Source organism: Lathamus discolor, chromosome 5 (genome assembly GCF_037157495.1).
Source record: "Lathamus discolor isolate bLatDis1 chromosome 5, bLatDis1.hap1, whole genome shotgun sequence".
In the NCBI taxonomy this organism is placed as follows: Eukaryota; Metazoa; Chordata; class Aves; order Psittaciformes; family Psittacidae; genus Lathamus; species Lathamus discolor.
Genome location: NC_088888.1, coordinates 5,677,149 through 5,696,649, shown reverse-complemented (window position 1 = coordinate 5,696,649; position 19,501 = coordinate 5,677,149). Strand labels below are relative to the sequence as shown.

General features: G+C 37.2%; 1 protein-coding gene across 2 annotated transcripts in view; it reads left to right on the top strand.

The window, feature by feature from the left end:
• The window catches only part of CAMKMT (calmodulin-lysine N-methyltransferase), a 208,759-nt gene that overhangs the window by 180,905 nt on the left and 8,353 nt on the right, over positions 1–19,501 (top strand). For both annotated transcript variants that reach the window (XM_065679504.1, XM_065679505.1), the window contains exons 8-9: positions 6,264–6,338; positions 13,292–13,355. In XM_065679504.1, the coding sequence (XP_065535576.1) occupies positions 6,264–6,338; positions 13,292–13,355 (139 nt within the window). The remainder of the gene's footprint in view (positions 1–6,263; positions 6,339–13,291; positions 13,356–19,501) is intronic.

Here is a 19,501-nt window from a genome sequence, read left to right as displayed (position 1 = left end):
AAGCATTTGGAAAAGAAGACTTACAATTTACCTGGAGGAGTACAAAGAGGTGACAAGATCAGAGTTGTAGGCAAGAAAAACAATCTTTACAGCAGCCTAGTGAACAAATATTAATAGGGCAAGACTTCATTTTCTTGAGTCTAAGTCTTTTCTAAGAGCAGAGAGAATAATATTGTGATGTTAAGATATAGGCGATGATGACATAGTCAAGAGTTTGAGTGGCTTGATAAGAAACTTCTTAGAGATGCTATGCAGAGTGAATAAGCAAAATCTGAAAAGAGCTGAGATACGCAAATATAGAGGAAGGTCTGAGCTAGGTCTAGATTACAGACTAGAATTAATGGTTATGTCCAAAGGGATCAAGAAAAGGATGTAACAACAATGCATTGTACTTTAGAGGTGATGAGCTTCTCACTCATTGAGGCTGTGAAAAACAGAAAGTTGTGAGTGGATACACAGTGTGAAGTCCAAAAATGGGTAGCTGGGTTTAGCTTCTATAGATGGCATAGCCCAGAAGTAAAATACAGAGGGAGAGGTTGAGATGGAACTTTGTGAAATTATCAGAAATGTGGGAAAGGTCTGGAGATAATCTTTAGAAGAGCACATTGGAAAAAGAAAAACCAGTAAGAGACAATTTAAAAACCCAGACAGAAAATAATGGAATTAAAAATTCTAATGAATAGCAAGATTTTACTTTGCTGAAGAGAGAAGGGTCCAGAAGAATGAGTATAAAGTACAGATTCTGAGCAGCAGAGTTTAACAAAGATAAATGATGTGGAAGTTGCCAAAATCTGCAAGAAGACTGTTAGACAGAAATGTCCATCAATAATTGTAAATATCACATTCAAACTGCTTAGAAGTCTGAGAGGAAAGGGAGGATGTTTGATGCTGCATACCTTGGGGTTGAAAACTTAACCTTGGTTAAGGTATGCACTTGTAGGGAATGAGATAATGGATAAGAATACAAAGTAAAGTGAAGTAATAAAGGTAAAAAAGGCAGAGGTGAAAGAAGGGGGAGAAATAAGTGCAACCTAATGAGAATATAATGAGAAAGATGGGGAAATTATAGCAGGCAAATGTGCAAGACTCTTCAGAGGAGCTGTAATGATAGGTGTACATATTGCCTCTTTCGCTAGATTAAAATCCATCTTCTTGATCTTTATACAAAACTAAGGAATCTCAAACAAAGATCAAGGTGTGGAGAAACATCCTGATGATGCCTTTTGTTAATGTGTTAATGAACTTGCTTGGTTAATGTCACAGAAAAAGTCATATAAACCCCCAGACAAAATCTTCTACCTGAACCTGTATGCTTACCAATGATAATGCTTTTCAAAGAATGAAGCCTAAATTAAAATATGAAAAGAAGAGGTGGGTAGATGGGGGTTCTTGGTAGCTGTTCATCTGCTAAGTGGGACAAATTTTTTTATCTTTATTGAAACTATTAATACATTTTGAAGCAAGTAAAGCTTTTGTGTCTTTTGTCCTTCCTTTTAATTTTGATTTTTTGTCTTTATCTGCACAACTACTTTTCTGCTAACTTGAGAGCTACTCTAGCCTATGCCATTCATCACAAGAACATCTCAGAGGGACTTGGAAATGTTTCAAGTTTTAACAATCAGAGTCTTAACCTGTTTTTTTCTCATGTAAGTTACCTGCCTAGGCACACTGGGAAGACAAACACTGAATAACAGAAGTTGAATAATAATAGTAATGAGGAATTTTGCATGAGAAATAAAAACCTGGTAAAATCAGGTCTTTTGTTGTAGATTGCTGAGATATTTTACCAGTGTAAGAAGGAGTGTCGACATTTGTCACGCTATCCTCCATAAATTAGAATGTACAGGGGAAGTGCAGCCTTAGCTGCCATAACTATCCCTGCAACATTTGCTATTTTGTTATGCTTTAATTTTCTTTTGAAATATGAGGGGCTATTTGGGGGTATATTGGTAGTACTTAAAGTCTCTGATTTCTTAGTTGATCTTTTTGTTCAATTATCAGTATAACACTTTTTATATTGACCTAATCACATTTTCTGGCTTGCTTCTCTATTTAAAATACATTGGGGAGGAGGAGAGGGAGGAAACTGATTGTGTTGTTTGGTGGTTTGACTGTTTTAATGAATTTGTTGCTTTAGAATACTGTAGAATACTTTAGACTGGATATAAGGAAGAAGTTCTTTACTGTTAGGGTGGTGAGGCACTTGAATGGGTTGCCCAGGGAAGCTGTGAATGCTCCATCCCTGGCGATGTTCAAGGCCAGGTTGGACAGCCTTGGGTGACATTGTTGAGTGTGAGGTGTCCCTGCCCATGGCAGGGGGTTGGAACTGGATGATCTTAAGGTCCTTTGCAACCCCAACTATTCTATGATTCTAAGGTACAGCCTAGGAAACTAAAGTGTCAGTACTTATGTTCTCAGACTATTTGGTAGCGTGCTTTATCCCTGACCTGGAAAAGCCACCTCTGCAGGTGAGAGGATAGTTCATTTTCCATAGCTCATTCAGTCCTTGTCCTTTTTGCTAGGACTACCATCAAGACTGCTAATTACAGTAATAGGTTTGTGATGTGGGTACTTTTCTTCTGAAAACTGGTCAAATACATTTGATACAGGCCATAAAGCAGCCATTAGCAGGTACCAGGTTTCAGCCACCATCAGTTTGACCTAAGCTGTAGCAGAACAGTACAGTAGTGGTTTTCCTTTACCTCCTATTTATTTTTATAGCGTTCCTGTTGTAGCCAAGAAAAGCTCCCAGTCTGTTTTATATTTCCAGTGGGTTCAAACCCTTTTCTGCTGAAACTGAGTTACCTGTTTTCCATTTCAAGAAACTAAACCTGCAGGAGTTAAATAAGCCAGCACAAAATAATGCCAAGAGTGGGCTTTGCACAGACTTACATGTATTTAGTTTTGATTTGGTTTTTTTTACAAAAAAAACCCCGTTGATGGTGTGGGTTGGACAGAAATACAGAATAAAACACATCTTTCAAATTTACAAATTTATTTCAGCTGTTAATACTGTAGCATCTTCAAAAGAAAGGTTTTAAAGTATGACAGCTTTAAAACTTAGTTTGCTGGAAGAAAAGTGGCTTTTGAAAACTGATTTAGGGAATAAGGAATAAGGAAAATATTAATAAGACTTGCATTTTTTTCATGTTGGCACTCAACATCATACTTAGTGATTTAAAGACTGGAATGGTATTTTTACACTTATGTCTATTTTTTTTAAGGAAACTTCATAAAGACTGAGGTTTTCAGACTTCTGTTGCTAACACTTTCCTGGGTTTCCTAGCAGTGCTTTTCTTTAAATGGAAATGCAATCAGCCTTTACTTCATGGTGCCTTCGATATTTCTTTCCGGTCTGACCACTGAAGTCCAAGAGTCACATCCTCAATAATCGCTGAAAAAAATGCTGTTTCTCACCCCTTTATTACATATAGATTTATGCATTTAGGTACACATACAGACATCTTTACCTTTCTCAGAGCTGTTTTGCAATATTAGTGGATTTTTCTGTATTTCACACTCAGGAATTGTGTTTGGATTACAAGAATTTGTATGGGTAGTTGATGGTATTTATATACATACTGACTGATTCACTGCTTTCATTAGCACTAGAATTCAAAATAGCTGATTCTGACATCAGTGTTAATGATGTAATAATGCTGACTCTAAGCAGAGCATTTCTGATTCCCTGATATGCAGGGGCATGCCTGCTTTACCCGTGCAGGTGCAGATGTTTGATTGCACCTCATGCGAATTTGTGCAAGCATTAAATGGGTAATTGTGTAGATATGGTAGCCCAGAGTGAGGCAGCGAAACAGTTTTGGAGGTTGCAGCCAGTACTGAGTTTCACCTACCCTGGCTGCACTTCCCTTACTAGTCATGCTTGCACTCGGCTAAAGATAGCATGGATAAATATATACAGCTTGTAGCTGCATCTCTCCCAGCAGTGTGCATACATCCTGAGTGGGATCAGAGTCCTGTTGGTATTTATTTTATAGAAATTATCTTTAGTTGACATGGTTATTTCAGCAGAGGGATAAAGATTTTCCTATACTTTTTGAAAATATGTGGCTAAGTTGATTTTGAAGATCTTATGTGTAAATTTATTATTGGCTTTGCATAATTGCCATGCCTTCAAGGATGCAACTCTACTGAAGCTAGAGACCAAGAGCAGCCCTGGTGCTAGATCAGGAAAATGGAGGAAGACTGGCTTATGGGGCCCTTAGCTCACTTCTTCCAACAGCACACATGCCAGTCACGTTGCACCACTACTCATGCTCCTGGCAACTCGTCAGTTCCATATTTTGCTCAGCTTTATGGTTTCTGAGCCTTTACCTACCCACACAAACTTCTTTGTGCCGACAGTAGGTGTGCACAGAAAATGTTGGGTTTTGGATGCTTAGCAGGAATCTGACAGTAACATGAAGAGGTGGGGTTTTTCTCCATGAGGAGACACCTGTGCTGCCTTCCAAACTGTGTGTGTGAAGTATAGTAAATATATGGCTTAAAAAATTCGTAATTCAAATCCCTATAGTGGTACTGATCAGATCTCTGTTTCTGTAGCAATGAGAACCAAAGGTGGCCATTTAAGGCTCACAGTTCATCTACCAATTTCCAGTTCTGCTTCAGGATTCTTAAAGTATTAGAGTGCGTGCTTTAAACCCACAAAACTTACCTTTACCTAATTTTCACCATTCTAACCTAAGTTTCCACGGAAACAGGGTTGAAAAAGCTGCTGGTAGCCAGCAGGCAGTCAGCAGCCGAGAGTGAGAACTCTCCTTTGTCACTTTCCACTACTAGATGCCTGCTGCGTGCCAGTATGCAAAGCTACCTAGGCTTCTAAAATCTGGATTACTTTCAATTTGAGGGGGAAAAATTAAATTAATCTACTCCTTTCTCTCTTTGGATTGTGTCCGTAAATTCCAGGAGGGCAAATGGGCTAATGAGTCCTGATCTGTTTGGTAATACTGAGCCCCACATAATCAAAGCTTTCCCAACTTAACTGGGCCTCTCCTTTCATAATTTCCATGTTTTAAGAGCATTCTCTCTCAAATTTCGTGTCTGTGCGCATGTAAACACATATTGTGGTACCATAACCATATCTATCTGCATATTCAAGCCTTTTTTGCATATAGTATAGTCTCTGTATAAAATTTCCTGTTTTCCTGTATACTTAGGGAACATTTCTGAATGAACACATTATAACTGATCCTCAGTTAAATATTAGGAGTAGGATGTGAATGGAGATGGCTTTTAACCAGAAGTAGATTATAGCTGCAGGAAGACTGAAGGGTCTGTTTGGTCAAGACTCATACAAAACTGAGATAAGCATGCACAACCTGACAAGATCAGATTAGACCCTTCCCCCACAAGTACTTTTCCCATAAATATTTATCTACTTTCTATTATAAATAACCAGGAAATGAAAAAGGATAGATTCTTTCTTTTTTTCCTTTTTTTTTTTTATATCCTAAAAATAGAAATGCAGCTTTAAATCTTCATATAATAATAATAATATTTTAAGTATGTACAAGTTCCAGTACTAGTTACTGGTTTTTAAATGGTAGCAAAGTACTGAAATTCTTCATTGCAGCTATGTAAATCAGCAGCATTCATAAACAAAGAACTTTGTACATATGTGCATTTTTGCCTACTATTTGGTACCTAAGAATTAAATAACTTACCACCTATGAGAGAATAGGTGTTGACAGAGTCAGCACTGCTGTATTTTTAAGCTTGCTTGAGGCAACATAGCTGGCATTGAAGTTAAGCTTGGCATTTTTTCACCCTCTCCCCCCTCCCTCCAGCCCAAGTGAATGCTCACTTCATCAATGAGAAACACAACTGACTTGCCTGCCAGATGCAACAGAGATCCATGAATTCACATCTATTCTGTAAATTTGTGTTTCATTCAGGTTGTCGAGACTTTGACTTCACTTCCTCGTGCAGTGGTGTTAAGGGGTAAAAATCTGAAGCCATACGTGTGTCACTAATTCAGAACTGCCTGTTGGTGATTCACTCATCAGACACTGTGGATTGCCTTTCTGCTATAATAAAAAATAGCTCTTTAGCTTTAAAATTTAAAACCTTAAAAACGTACAGAATAATATTTTTGCATTCATCTTTGAAAGTAACGAACATGTACTTTTTAAAGCACTTGTGTCACATAAGAGTAATATTAATACTTTAAAAATCTCAAGATGAAAAATGTAAGTCCTTTTTTCTTTCCCCCTTTTTTTTTTTTAATCTTTTTTTTCCTCTAGCATTTTACGATGGGATAATGAGACAGATGTCTCTCAACTGGAAGGACATTTTGACATTGTTATGTGTGCTGACTGGTAAGTACATAAAAATCATAAAACTCATGTTAGAAAAATAGCTTTGCTGGAGTAATTGTACTGTGCTGCTTGCTGATGGCTAAGCAAAGTCAACAAATGAAGCACAAAGCCACCTTAACCTCAACAAATTAATATTCATCTCCATGTGACAGTTATAAGGTAGTCTTCTATCACACAGTAACTTCTACCACATTATTTCCCAAAGATTGATTTTGAGAAGCATTTCCATTTTCTGGAATTGCCTCTGTTTCATGCTTGACGTATCAGTAAATGGACGACTTAGGCAAATTGCAAATAATTATGGCTCAGTGAGGAACAGTCTGGAGAAAAGGGAGTTTATCAACACAAACAGCTCAATTAGCTTACTTCTTAGGAAAGATCTGACTATTGATATAAGGGGATATTTTTTTTGCTCCCTGGAAAATCTTTCCGAGGGAAAAAAAGATTTTCATAACGCTTTTTTCCCCTATCATATTCTATTTCTTAAATAAATTTGACAGCAATATTTGTAGACATAGGCTTTATACTATTTGCACAGACACATAGTAATTGTAAGAGAATTCTTAATAAAAAAATGAGAGTACAGCACTTAATTTATGAGAGGGTAGATAGATCCATGTAGCAATATGCTGTATTGTTTAATGATTTATGCACATGGATTTGATTATTGACACAGCCCTTTTTTGATACTGGATTTGCAGAACTGTGCTGTGCTGTATTTGCTGCATGCCAACTTTAAAAAGGGTACATTATTAATCATTTGTGTTATAGAAATGGAGACAGTGTAAAAAGAGATCTGCAAATTTTATTCAAAAGAGTCGATATTTTTAAATGAATCTGTCTCTCCTTCACGGACATTTGCTCCTGACCCATTAAATGTCCAAACCAGTAAAAGCTGTTTATATTTTGTTGTACATAACTGTTGTGAGAAACCGAACCCTGACAAAAACAGAGACTTCCTCGCACAGCTCAGTTCAGCGGATTTCTCTGCCTTACTAAGAAATAGTTAAAGGAAAAAGGCAAAGGAAATACGAAGCAGTATATTGTCTTTTTAAACAATGTGCTTTTTAAGTGGCTTCTGATAAAATATTCTTCTAAAGCGTTGTTTTTTTTTTTCTTTGATATTTTTGCTATTTAAGTGAACAATTCAGATTTCAGGAAAGTTACTGGGTTTGTATAGCACGGGAGAAGGTGGGTTTAGTCATCCTTTTTTTTTCCTTTTTCTAATACCTGTTTGTTGACAGAATGCAACAGTGCTTCGTTTCTCTTAGCATTTGATTTCAGAAAAGTTCTTTGTTTCCAAAAAGGGCAGAGAAGGGTTTCTAACTAATCGCTGATAATGTGCCCCAGAGATGCATCATCTGATTAAAATAAGGAGCTAAACAACACCATATGATTTCAGCAAGTAATTTAGTAAATGCCTTCCTCACCAAATATTAGAATGGATACTCCAGGTTTCATTGCACAGATGAAGTTAATGCTGGACAGGATTAGATCAGATTAAGTATGAAAGTCAGATCAGAGTGCTGGCGGACATGAGCAGGAGGGCAGCAGTCTTCTCGGAGGCTTAGACAAGGCTCACATATGGATGTTCTCCAGATTATGTGGGTGAAGCAAGGTCTTGCCAAGAGATTTAGAGTTAAATTTGTTCTTCACACAAATATCAAAACAACCTGGCTGTGCCATCTCTTGTATTCTTGATACTCACACCATGTCATCCTATTTGTGCTGGGAGTACAGCAGAGTGGAGCAAGACTTAAGTTGGGGGTTTTTTGCAGTAATATTCCTGCCTAATACTCCTCTCAGTCTGTTTGGAAATAGTGTAGTTTCCTTGGGAAACAAAGAATCAAACATGACAGGTAAAATACATAATGCATTTTCAATCCCTGTATTTTGTACATTTATTTTGAAGCACTTAAGATGCAGGTAAGTGTATAAATATTTATAGATTTCTAAAAAATAAATAGAAATGTGCAGGTTCGTTTAAAGTGCATCACAAATTGTCCCTATTTTCTTACCGCAAGTGCCCATATATATAGTTTAATAAGCATGAAAATCCCTTCATTGTTTGTTTCTTTTAGAAATCATTCTTTTAATTATGGACTCTGGGGTTTCTCGTACATGAAAAGGCTGGGGGGGGGGGGGGGGGAACGGGGGGGGAGGAGGAAATGTTCCATGCTTTATCAAACTTGAATCGTCTTTGCATTTTCTTGTATTTCTCTTCAGAGATACAGAATTGGTTTGAGAACTGTTGGCAGGATTTTTACTTTCTGAAATTTTTGGGCTGCTATTGAAAAGGGGAAAAAAAAAAAATCTCTCTTCTCTTCTAGCTCCTCAGCTGAAACCAGAAGTATGCAGTGATAAAAACAGATAGAATAGATTGCATTCAGTTTAACACCATCATATAGCTCATTGTCAGTCAATAACATCTGAGATTAGAACAGAGAACTAGAAAGCAAAAAAACCTGAGTTCAAATATTAGGTACATGGATAAATTTTTATTGAAGTATTTCCAGCAAGGGTGATATTGTCTGATTCTCTGAATAGCTAACCAGTGGTACTGCTTGATCCCATTTACATGAAAACAAGCTCTATTCATAAACATATTCCAAATCCACATGGAGGTTCAAGTAAAAATGTACATGATTACAACTAGCAGCGATATGTTTATATTCATATATTTACAGTCAGAGTTTCCTAAAGCTTGTGTGCAGGAGTGGAAAATAAGTTATTTCCCAGAACAGACAGTCTATTAGTTAACAGCTAAATTTAGTAGCTCAACTAGATTATAAAATAAATAAGAGGCAAACTGTGAAAGCTAGTCATTATTTAACCATTCAGGATTTTGACAATAAAAATAGTTTCATGGTTCAGCAGTTCCGAAATAACTTGTAAAATGTCAACAATGAGATAAAAAATAAGAGAAAAAAAAATCATCTTGGTGAGGCTACACCTGGAAGAAGGATACACTGGGAAAAAAACCCACTGAAATAATGGAACTTCAAAGTATATCCACCAACCTCATGTTTTTGAGGGGCAATTTTAAGGCCAGGTGAGGGCTGCTAGGATTTTAGACTTTCATTTGCCCTACGCTTGTGGATATAAAGTGATGTAGGTGCTGGAATTGTGAGTGTGAATAGAGGAGACATAACATGTGCCTGTCATGGACTGGCCACAAACAAGACTCTTCCAAAGCTCTTGAGAACCTCAGATTTCTGATTATTTAAAAGGAAGCGTATATCCTTTTCTTTATTACAAAACATGTTGCTGAAATTTTTAATCCAGGGATTTTGAAGGCCAATGGGACTGTGCCAATAGAAAACCCTTTGTCTTTCACACTCTTGTGGGAAACATTTTCACAGATAATTGTAATGTAGAGACAGTATAAGGTCTAGATCCCCATATCATTTTGGAAATGCATGATATCCCGTTTTACTTAGACTGATTGTATTCTTAAAGTTTAGCACACGCATAAGTATTTGCACAACAGAGAGCAGGGGAGACTATCCCACATTACTTTCCCTAAGATTTTTTTGCTGAAGTCATGGGGAATCGTGGATTCACCAGGAATGTAGAACTGAACTGAAAGTATTCTTTGAATAGCTTAAAACCTGTCAATTTCATCTTGGTTAGTGCATTTCTTTTAATACAAGGAATTTTTTTTGCAGGAACACAGTCAGATCTCTGTCCTTCTTCAGTTTAAATGTATTACTCATGTTAAACCTGATTTCTTGCACACACTTTCAAGTACATTGGAATATGGCAACATGGAAGCAAGGTTCAGTTTATGTCAGCTGTGTAGTTGAAGGCAAACAAAAAGATAAATGGCTGTATTCAGTAGGCACTATGTATAAATGTAATCATGTCTGAAGTACACCTGTAAACTAAGCTCTTTTACCAGTTGCAAAATATACAAAAAGAGAAATAAGTTCACATCATAGCCTATAAAATATATGCCTCTTACTGCGAGGGACAAGATGAAAGGGTATCAGCATGAAGCAAATTGGGAATCTACTTGGTTTGGTTTATTTTAATTCGTTTGCTTGTGGCTGACTCTTACTTCTATGCGGTTTTGATATAAACTTTCATTTTGGTTTTAATAGTAATCTAAAATTACTGCCTGCCTGTTCATTCATATTTCGCAGGTTAAGAGCACTGCCTAAACAAGGTCTGAATCCTCAACTGTGTTCTTGCCTCTCTACTGCTGTGATCCACATTTCCTTCTGACCCAAGAAAACCTTGCTATTCCTCTCCTGAGCTACTGCTTTCACAGTGTCCTTACTACATAAACATGAGACATTACCACTAAAGTAATGGCGAGCTAAGCCAAATTTGAACTGAGGTGTGAGAACTGAGTGTAAATGATTTAGAACACTACATTATTTAATTTCACTAAGCTGGTGCGAGCTTTAAAGGGTTCTCTTGGGTACATTTTCAGTATGCTCTGGTAGTATTTAGTCATACAAATTCTATTGCTAAGAGAAATTATGTGACTAAATCTCCTTGCGTGGTCCAAATCCTGTGCTGTCCTGTCTGTAGCACAGATTATCTGACAACTTCTGAAAGATTTTCCTTATCCAAGGCATCCTTTGACTCAGAGGGAGGATGGAGATATTCCCTGAAGTCACTGCATTGCATTAACATTGCTTCCAGCCTTCTGTGCGCCCTCTGGTCACAGTATGTAGCTCACAGACCAACAGACTGAAAATCACAATATTGGAGACTATTCTAATTGAAGTAGGTCCTGTTTCCAGGTTCAGGCTTTTCAGATGGCAGGGACAATTTGGGAGCAGACCCAGGGCAACCATCCCAGGTTATCTGGATTTCCTAAACTGAAAGGGCTAAGAGTTAACCTCCTATACGACCAAAATCTCAATTGGGGTTGGACAGAAAAGGTATTATTGAAGTTGTCTAATGTAGCAGGTCATGTAACCATTTGAACTTCTCAGACATTCAGTTTCTGCTGAACAATGGCCTGTAGTTCCCTCATTGTAAAGGAACAAGATTGGTGGCAGCAGTTGTGCTCCTATCTCATTGTAAAAGGAGAGAATGGTATGCAGCTCCATTAAAAAGGAATTTAGCTCTGGTAAGCTGCCCCAAAATCATGTTTTCACTGCACTGCTTTCAGAAATAAAAAATATCATAGATGCATTTTTCATTTTCAGTGTGCTTCTGTCTACACAGGATCTCAGCCACCCCTACATGTGTGCATGCTTGCAATGTTTTATGTTGAAGAAAATTAGTAATTTCTAGTGATTCTTTCGGGAGATGACTCATGCACTGTATTCCACCTCTTCTGCAGGGGGCTAAGTTCATGCTGAAGTGGTGTCTTATGCTATCTATCTGAATAGGGATCTACCTGAGGTGAATGTCATTAAAACTCCCAGGAGGTATTAGACCTATCACTTGCTGTTTCAATGAATGAAATTCAAACAAGCATTTTTTTCAGTAAGGTTCTTCCAGTAAAATTAATCAAGGCTAAGGGGCAGCCTTCATACCAATTGCTAAATGGGCAGCCTATCACAGAAATTGTTAGCTAGTACTTCAGTATCTTGAGAAGAAATTCAAAAGGTATTACTTTTATATGAAATGTTCTTAAAGAGAGGTATAGATACCCAGTCTACTGCATCTTCTCAACCATATGAGGTTCTGCTAGATTTTACTGATGAAATTTGGTCACTGCCAAGTTTCCTGATAGGCTCTTACATAGCTGCTTGATGCTATTGTATGTAATATTGTAGTAATGTACTCATTGGTAGCTCTGGCATGTCTGTACCTAAATATCCCCACATTCTGTTCTCAGTGACTGGCGTGTGATTGGCAGACTACTTTTTTCTCTTAGCTGTTTTCATATATTCTTTATATTCTTTAAGAAATTTCAAACCTGGGGAAAAAATTACCTACATCTCTTCAGAAAGAGATGTTTAAGAATAAGGAAAGGGAAGTATCATGAAGAATGGACAAAATGCCATGTAGTGTGGATCTCAAGCTTGGCACAGGCTGGGAAGCAGTTTTATTGCAGAGAAGGCATGAAAAATAATGAAGGGAAAAAATCACATTATTTGTGGCCTGCTTGACAGAGTTTCTCATCTGAATTGGCAATATAAATGCAGCTCATGGTAGTAAGGACTGAAAGGCATCAGTTGCTATCCGATGGTTGTTCACTAACCATTGTAAATGCACTCTCATCCACAGTAACTACATGTCCACAAATATCTAGTCAAGAGTGATTGGCACCCTGGCTGCCACTATTAGTATATACATTAAGGTACTGAGGGGCATGAAGAATGAATTATCCCCTCAAATCATGAGGTAATCACACCAAAATAGGGCTGAGCATGTTGGCAACATCACATGGGAAAATTGACTCTGCTGCTATCCTTGTGAGACCCATGCTGGAAATGAAGGATTTCACTTTTGAGAGGACAACAGTGTCTGAGGGAGAGAGGAGGTAGGGCCTTGTAAATCTTTACAGTGATAGAGAGACTTATAAAAAGAACAAATATGCAGAATAGTTAACAATTAATGGCACAACTGTGAAGTTAAAAGGAAAAAATACTCTTAATAGTAACACCTGAAATGCAATAGAAAACGCTTAAGAAAGCTCCACACCCCCACCTTGTATTAAGAAAAAAAACCATGTAAAATGTTAACTTTGTCTATTGATCCTGATTTCTGCTATGGTAGTATTTTTCGTAGCTGACATATGTGATCTGGGATTTTCAGCTATAAATATCTGTTCATGATGATGTTTTAGCTTTGGTTTAGATTATATTTGGTTTCCTGTATTTCGTAATATTTAGAAGTACCCGAACTGGGCAGAAATGTAGATCACAGTTTCTCTTTTACAGCATGGTGTAAACATATGTAATTAGCCTTGTACTTATCTGCATTAGTATCATTAGTATTGAAAACCCATTTTAATCTGGATTCTCTTCTCTTCTCAATGTCAGTCTCTTTCTGGACCAGTACAGAGCTAGCCTTGTTGATGCAATAAAGAGATTACTCCAGCCCAGTGTAAGTATGTTTCTATTTTCTCCTGAACACTGGCTTCAGAATAATTAGTCTGTGCACAATGATTGAGAGAGTAATGGAATGGCAGGATTAATGTCATGTAATACTTTAATACTTATTATGTCCAACTTCAATTGAGTCTTCTAATCTATCAGATTCTTTCCTAATCATAAACTAGGAAACTTCTTATACTTGGCCTTCTGATAAGGAACACAGTGGGTAGTAAAATAAATGAAACCGCTTCAAAGATAGCGTCAGATTATTTTTATCAAAGCGTTTCTCAAGTAGTTTCCTTTGATAATAATGTCTTCGTATTAAAGTAAAAGTGCGATACTGAAAGTTTTTATGTTGGCTTCTGTCATTTGTAATCCCTTCAATTGTAACCTTTGTCATTGTGTATTTATTTATTATGAAAGACTATTTTTTCTTTTCATTTCTGTTTATATAAAATGAGCAAAACCCTTATGCACAGATTGTAGACTAAAACTTTTTTTCCACTAAGCCCTGTGTTTACATTTTTTTATGCCTTGGAATATAATAAAATGAAGCTTTTCCTAAAGTGCTTACATGTTCTACAAGAACGTCATTAAAGAAATATTTTACTGATTTCAATCTATTACGCTGTTAAATTGAGACCTACAGGGAAAAAAAAATGCTGTCATATGCATATGCTTATACCCAACAAATAATGGTGAATCTGAAAAAAGAACAACAAACAATTAAAAAGAAGATATCAGAATGAAAATAGGAGAAAACGTGTGAAGTAATTGCTATAGGTAGATGTTTGAAACAGGAATTTTACCTTTAATGCTTAACATAGAAATCTTCCATTAAGGTAAACTTTCCATTTCAGAACAGAAGTATTTCATGTTAGCAATGCATTCTCCACACTTCGTTTTAAAATTGTATTGTAATTTTGTACAAGAGATTTTCTCTGTAAAAGGAACAGAAGACCCAAACGTGCAAAGGCTTAAGAAACTGAGTCGTTTTAGCCATGTACGTAATCCCATTCTTTGCTAAGAGTGATCAGGTTTCTATTCTTGGTTCTATCACAGACTTTCCTGAGTGACCTAAGGCAAGTTACTTAAGACTGAATTATTTTAATGAGCAGTGGGGCAAGGCTGCCAGAAAGACAGGAGAAATGTAGCCACTAAGGAAAAGGTTACCCACATATTGCTTTTATTGGCAGCAAGGCGAGGTTAAGCAGTTCCTGCCCAGGGTGGTGCATTCTGACTTCCATAATATATCGTCAGTTGTCAGGGTGCAATACTTTCGGGGATGAAAGATAATCAAAGCTGATTCCAGTTTAAAAAAAAAGTGTAAAAAGTACTTTATTTTTTTCAGCCCAGGTCAATGTCCATCCCTCGTTCTTCAGGTAGCCCCATATGCCACTGTACTGGCACCACTTGCCAGTCCTGGGGTGACAGTAGGACTTTATGATCTTAAAGGTCTTTTCCAACCTAGATGGTGCTGAGATTCTATGAAAGGATACTGGGGAAGTAGGAGTAGGAGTGTCAGGAAGAAAAGTGTACGAGAGATACTCTGGTAACTGACCTGGCTTAGAGCCTCTAGAGTGAAAGAATAGCTGTTGGTTGCTTTGTCTCCTGCTTATACCTAATCATGGTCTGGTGGTCTGTATTGCCAAAACCATGAGTACACACATACATTTGTATATGCATACACACATGCATTCTTTACCTGGGCTGATCAGCCCAAGCAGAGAATTTGATTTAAAAACCAATGACAATAAGGCAGCTTGAATCTTAAGTAGTGTTCGTAGCCCAAGTTCCCATCTATAGACACTTTAACAATTGATAACCTGATTTTAAATGAAGACTGACCTGACTTTGTTGCTTTATAACTCCAGTCAGCTAATTCAGGTTCAGAACAAGCCTTTGTTTTTCAGAGCAGATGAACTACAGTCCTTTCTGAATGTAGATGGAATAGAGGGAGATGGCTTTTTGTCACCTGCCCTCCTAGTGTGGGTTGCTTCTGATTATTGTGATTAATAGCATAGCCTGTACTTACTTGCTATGCATTTTAGGCTATGATTCCTATTTCTTATCAGCAGTGCTAGCTTGGGAAATTGTTGTTCCTTTCTGGTTGCAAAGTTTTGGACCACTGTCCAAACTGTATTTTTTAACTAAAGTAATTTGCCTAATCCTCTTCATGGGTGGTTATATGGATGGATATCCGGTCTTGGCATGGCCTTTCAAATTACTGTGATTCATAACTTAAGAGGACAGCAAACTATTACTTGAAGTGGAAGCTGGGAATATGGACCCAGAAACCTTAAAGGAGCAACCTTGTCCAAGAAGGACATGTCGAACAGAGATGCCTTCAAGCATATGCTTTCATGGTTTGAAAGACCCAAATATAAGCATATACTTAACACAGATTCCAAGAGAAGATGCAACCGCAAGTACAAGGTAGTTATTATTTTTATTGTTCTAGTTAACCTGTATAAATCTCAGGTTAACATCAGAAGAAACTTTACTAAATGGCCCTATACTTTGGCCTTTAAGGGGAAAATAAATTAATAGTGATCTCATTTGCCAGTTGCAATAATTAAGAGTAGTTCATGAGCATTACTTTATGCCCAGTCTAAGTCATAAACTACTTTGATTAAGTTCACTCTTCTACAGGACTTATTTTGTCTCCAATTTAGAAGTTACATTTCCTTACTGGAAATATTTTGCCCAATTGATAGGGGAACAATCTCAAATTGAAAACACATCTAGATTAAGACAACTTTCAAGTGAACCTAGGATAGAACTGTTCAGGGAAAGTAAACCAGCAAAACTGAAAGGAAGAGTAGAGTAAACAGAAAATTATGGGTATCTTTACAAAACTGTCTTGCAGGGCAAATCCAGAACAGGACATTTATTCTTACTGTTAATTTAAAAAGAGATCAATTTATCTGCAGTATTTCCTTTTTCATTAAGGGTGTTACCTGTTCCTATTAGAATCATTATGGCACAGAGTGATGTGTTTCAGGTAACTTTTTGTTTTCCTGGAGACAGACTCTGGTCATTTCAGTCATCTGATTCACAGTATGGCCGCATGAACAGTTAGTTGTGTTGGCACAGGAAGAGGGGACCAGAAATTCCCACAAGCAGAAATAAACAGCTCACAGAGTTATTGGGGGCTGCAATTCCTGTCTGAGTTTGTTGTAAATGCAAATGCTACCTGTAAACCGATTCCAAGAATTAGGCACTGAAATCATACACCAAAAAAACCTTATCTTCAATCTATGTATTTAATTCCTCTTATAAGCTTGCTACTTGACTTGCCAACATTTAGTTTTGTTTTTTTTTCTATAGTTAAAATGTACTTGTCATTTCAGTCTCAGAATAAGCAGTTGCTTGTGTATTTTCCTATTTAGAAACATTTTTAATGAAGGCTTTGATTCTTCTGTGGCCTATCCCAGTGAAGTCAATGCGATGCTATTGAGCCATAATCAGTACCAGCAAATAAGACTGAATTTAATAATGATTCATGAGTAAACTTAGTCATAATCATGTCCAATATGTCACATTATTTTGCTGAAGCATTTTAGTGACACTTCAAACTATTGCAGCTGACATTTTCTTGTGTGTTTTGTTCACAAGTATTTTACTGGCTGAGAAAAGGCTATTTTGAACTTTAAACATCATCCTAATCTGGAAGGCACTTTTGCAGTCAAATCAAATGAACCTGGGGTAGACCATCAAGTGCAGATCCAGGCCACTGGTCTAGTTGTTTTTATTGTATAGCAACCAAGAAATGAAAAACAGTTTAAAACCAGAAGTGTGAATGGAGCCCCAGAACAAGTAACAGAATTACAGAGATCAGGCAGTTGACAAGAAAGTGCTTTAAACCCAGGATATGATTGACCAGAACTGACAACAGTACCTCCACATTGCCTGCCAGTTTTGATGAGATTTTTGTAGTCTTAAATCAAGATTTTGGGGGTTTTATAAGCAAAGGCAAGATGCTCAGGTGTTTTAGATGCACACTAAATTCAATAGATGAGTGGGTTTTTACACCAACTACGGAGCTGGCCAAAAGTAATCGTGTGATGTTTTCCATTAAAGTCCATTCCCCTTTTTTGAAGTTATTTCAAGATTTTCAGCCTAGTTTAGAGAGATATTTCATATCATGTTTATTTCTATTTTACTGTCTTTCAAATTAAATCTGAAGTCATCTACAGAGTTCATGAGAAGAAACAACCACATGGTCTGCTGACTCCAAATGGAAATCTGTAAGGGGGTACTGTTGTATGAGCATTGCTCATACAGTGACCAGTGTAGGATGTGCAGCCTCCAGCAGTCTCTGTTCACAAGATTTAGCCATTCCTGAAGTCCTCGGGTGAATCGTGTGGTCAGTAAGGCCTGGGTGGGGAACACATTTCCCATTACAGTGACCTCTCTGTGAAGCTGCCCATATAGTTGAGGGACTCCAGAGGGGAGTCTCATCCTTCTCATGCTAGGAAATGTCTCTGAAGAACAGCATTCTGGGGAGTGTGGGGTGGCAGCAGGAGGAGGAAGATCCTCAGCTGAAGGCTTCCTTTGCTGCCCACTACTTTCTGATGACATTAAAGCATGCCAAGGATGTGAGGGAACTGATTGTGAATTTCCTGTGTTTAATGTTTTTCATCCTGAGCTGAGCCTATATTCAGACCTAACATTTACATAAGCAATTCCAGTGCCTTGGGTGGGAGTTTACCCCCCTTTGCACCTCATATTTAGCCACAGAATTGAAGTTACAGCTACACTAATCAACAGAAGTGAGTTGCTTTGGGTATTGCCCTGTGTCTCCTTTGTGCTTAAATTTCCCATGAGAAAGGTGAGGATAACAGTATTTTCCTTTCTCACAGAGGCATTGTGAGAATAAATACAGTGCTGTGGTACTAATGATTGGGGTCTTTTAAGTACACATTAGTACCATAGATACCAGTGTAGAGTTTTTATTACTGCCTCACTGCATGTTGTCTCAGCATATGTGTACATGAGCTGTAACATGGATTTGTTCCCTCTCCTCCTCACTATCTGTGTCAGTAGTGTGACTTTCCAGAGTTGCTGTTGAAATCATCTCTTCTGGTCAGTTTTTCCTGTGGTATACAAGATTGCATTTTCTCAAGCCAAATATTCTTCTACAGCATCTAATCATTGTATAACTCCTTCAGGTCCCTGAAAATACCTTTTTTGTCCCTTCGGTTGATTACAGCACCTCACAAATTAGTCTTAGCTCTCATTAATATAGAAGTTAAATACAAGAACTCACAGTAAACTTTGTGGCTCCTCTCGGTGTGATATGCTGTTGGTTGATATTAACCTTTGTTTACAGCTCTTCAACCAATTTCCATTCCATGTGACAGAACACAGCATTCAGCCAATTAGAATTAATTTTGCAAGTAAGATTTCAAGAGATGTTATATGAAGGAGGTTAGGTTTGGGGCTAGTACTTTGCGCAGAATGACTGAAATCTGTCATCTCAAGGTACAGTCATTTCTGTTCTCTTAAATACAGAAGGATGAACAAAAAATTAGCAAATGGACCATAATGTATTGCCTGGGCATCCTAAATGGCCTGGTTGTCTTGAAAGATCCAGAATTACTATACAAGAGCATTAAGTCCTGCTTTAAATGCAATTTACCAATTTCAGGTCAAATTTTGTTGGCTGCTCAGGTAGTTTATAATACCTTCAAAAAATCAATTATTAGGTCTGAATTGCTTCCCATTTTGCCTTGTTTTACACTGCTGTAATTCCACTGATAGCAAATGGGGGGTACTCTTCTATGTGGGAGAGTAAAAAAAAGAAATCAGTATTTACAGTCTCTGCTTGGTCATGAGCTAACAGATAGATTTTGCATTGAGTGTATGTTTTGTGTGCTTTTTCTGTGTTTTATTTTGGTAATTCATAGCCATCATTATTATATGAAAAGGAGCAGATGTCTGGCAGTTGGCAGTTTTCTAAAGAAAATATTTATTTATTACTTTCTATTTTGCATTTGTTTAATCACAGAAATCTTGCATGTTTTGAACAATTATTCATATTACCCCATTTTAGTGTTTAACCAAGAGAACAATTTACTTTTCTAGCATGAGTATATTAAAAGCTTAGTCAGGTGTATGTTATATCTGGTTCCCTTCCAGTTTTAAATATGT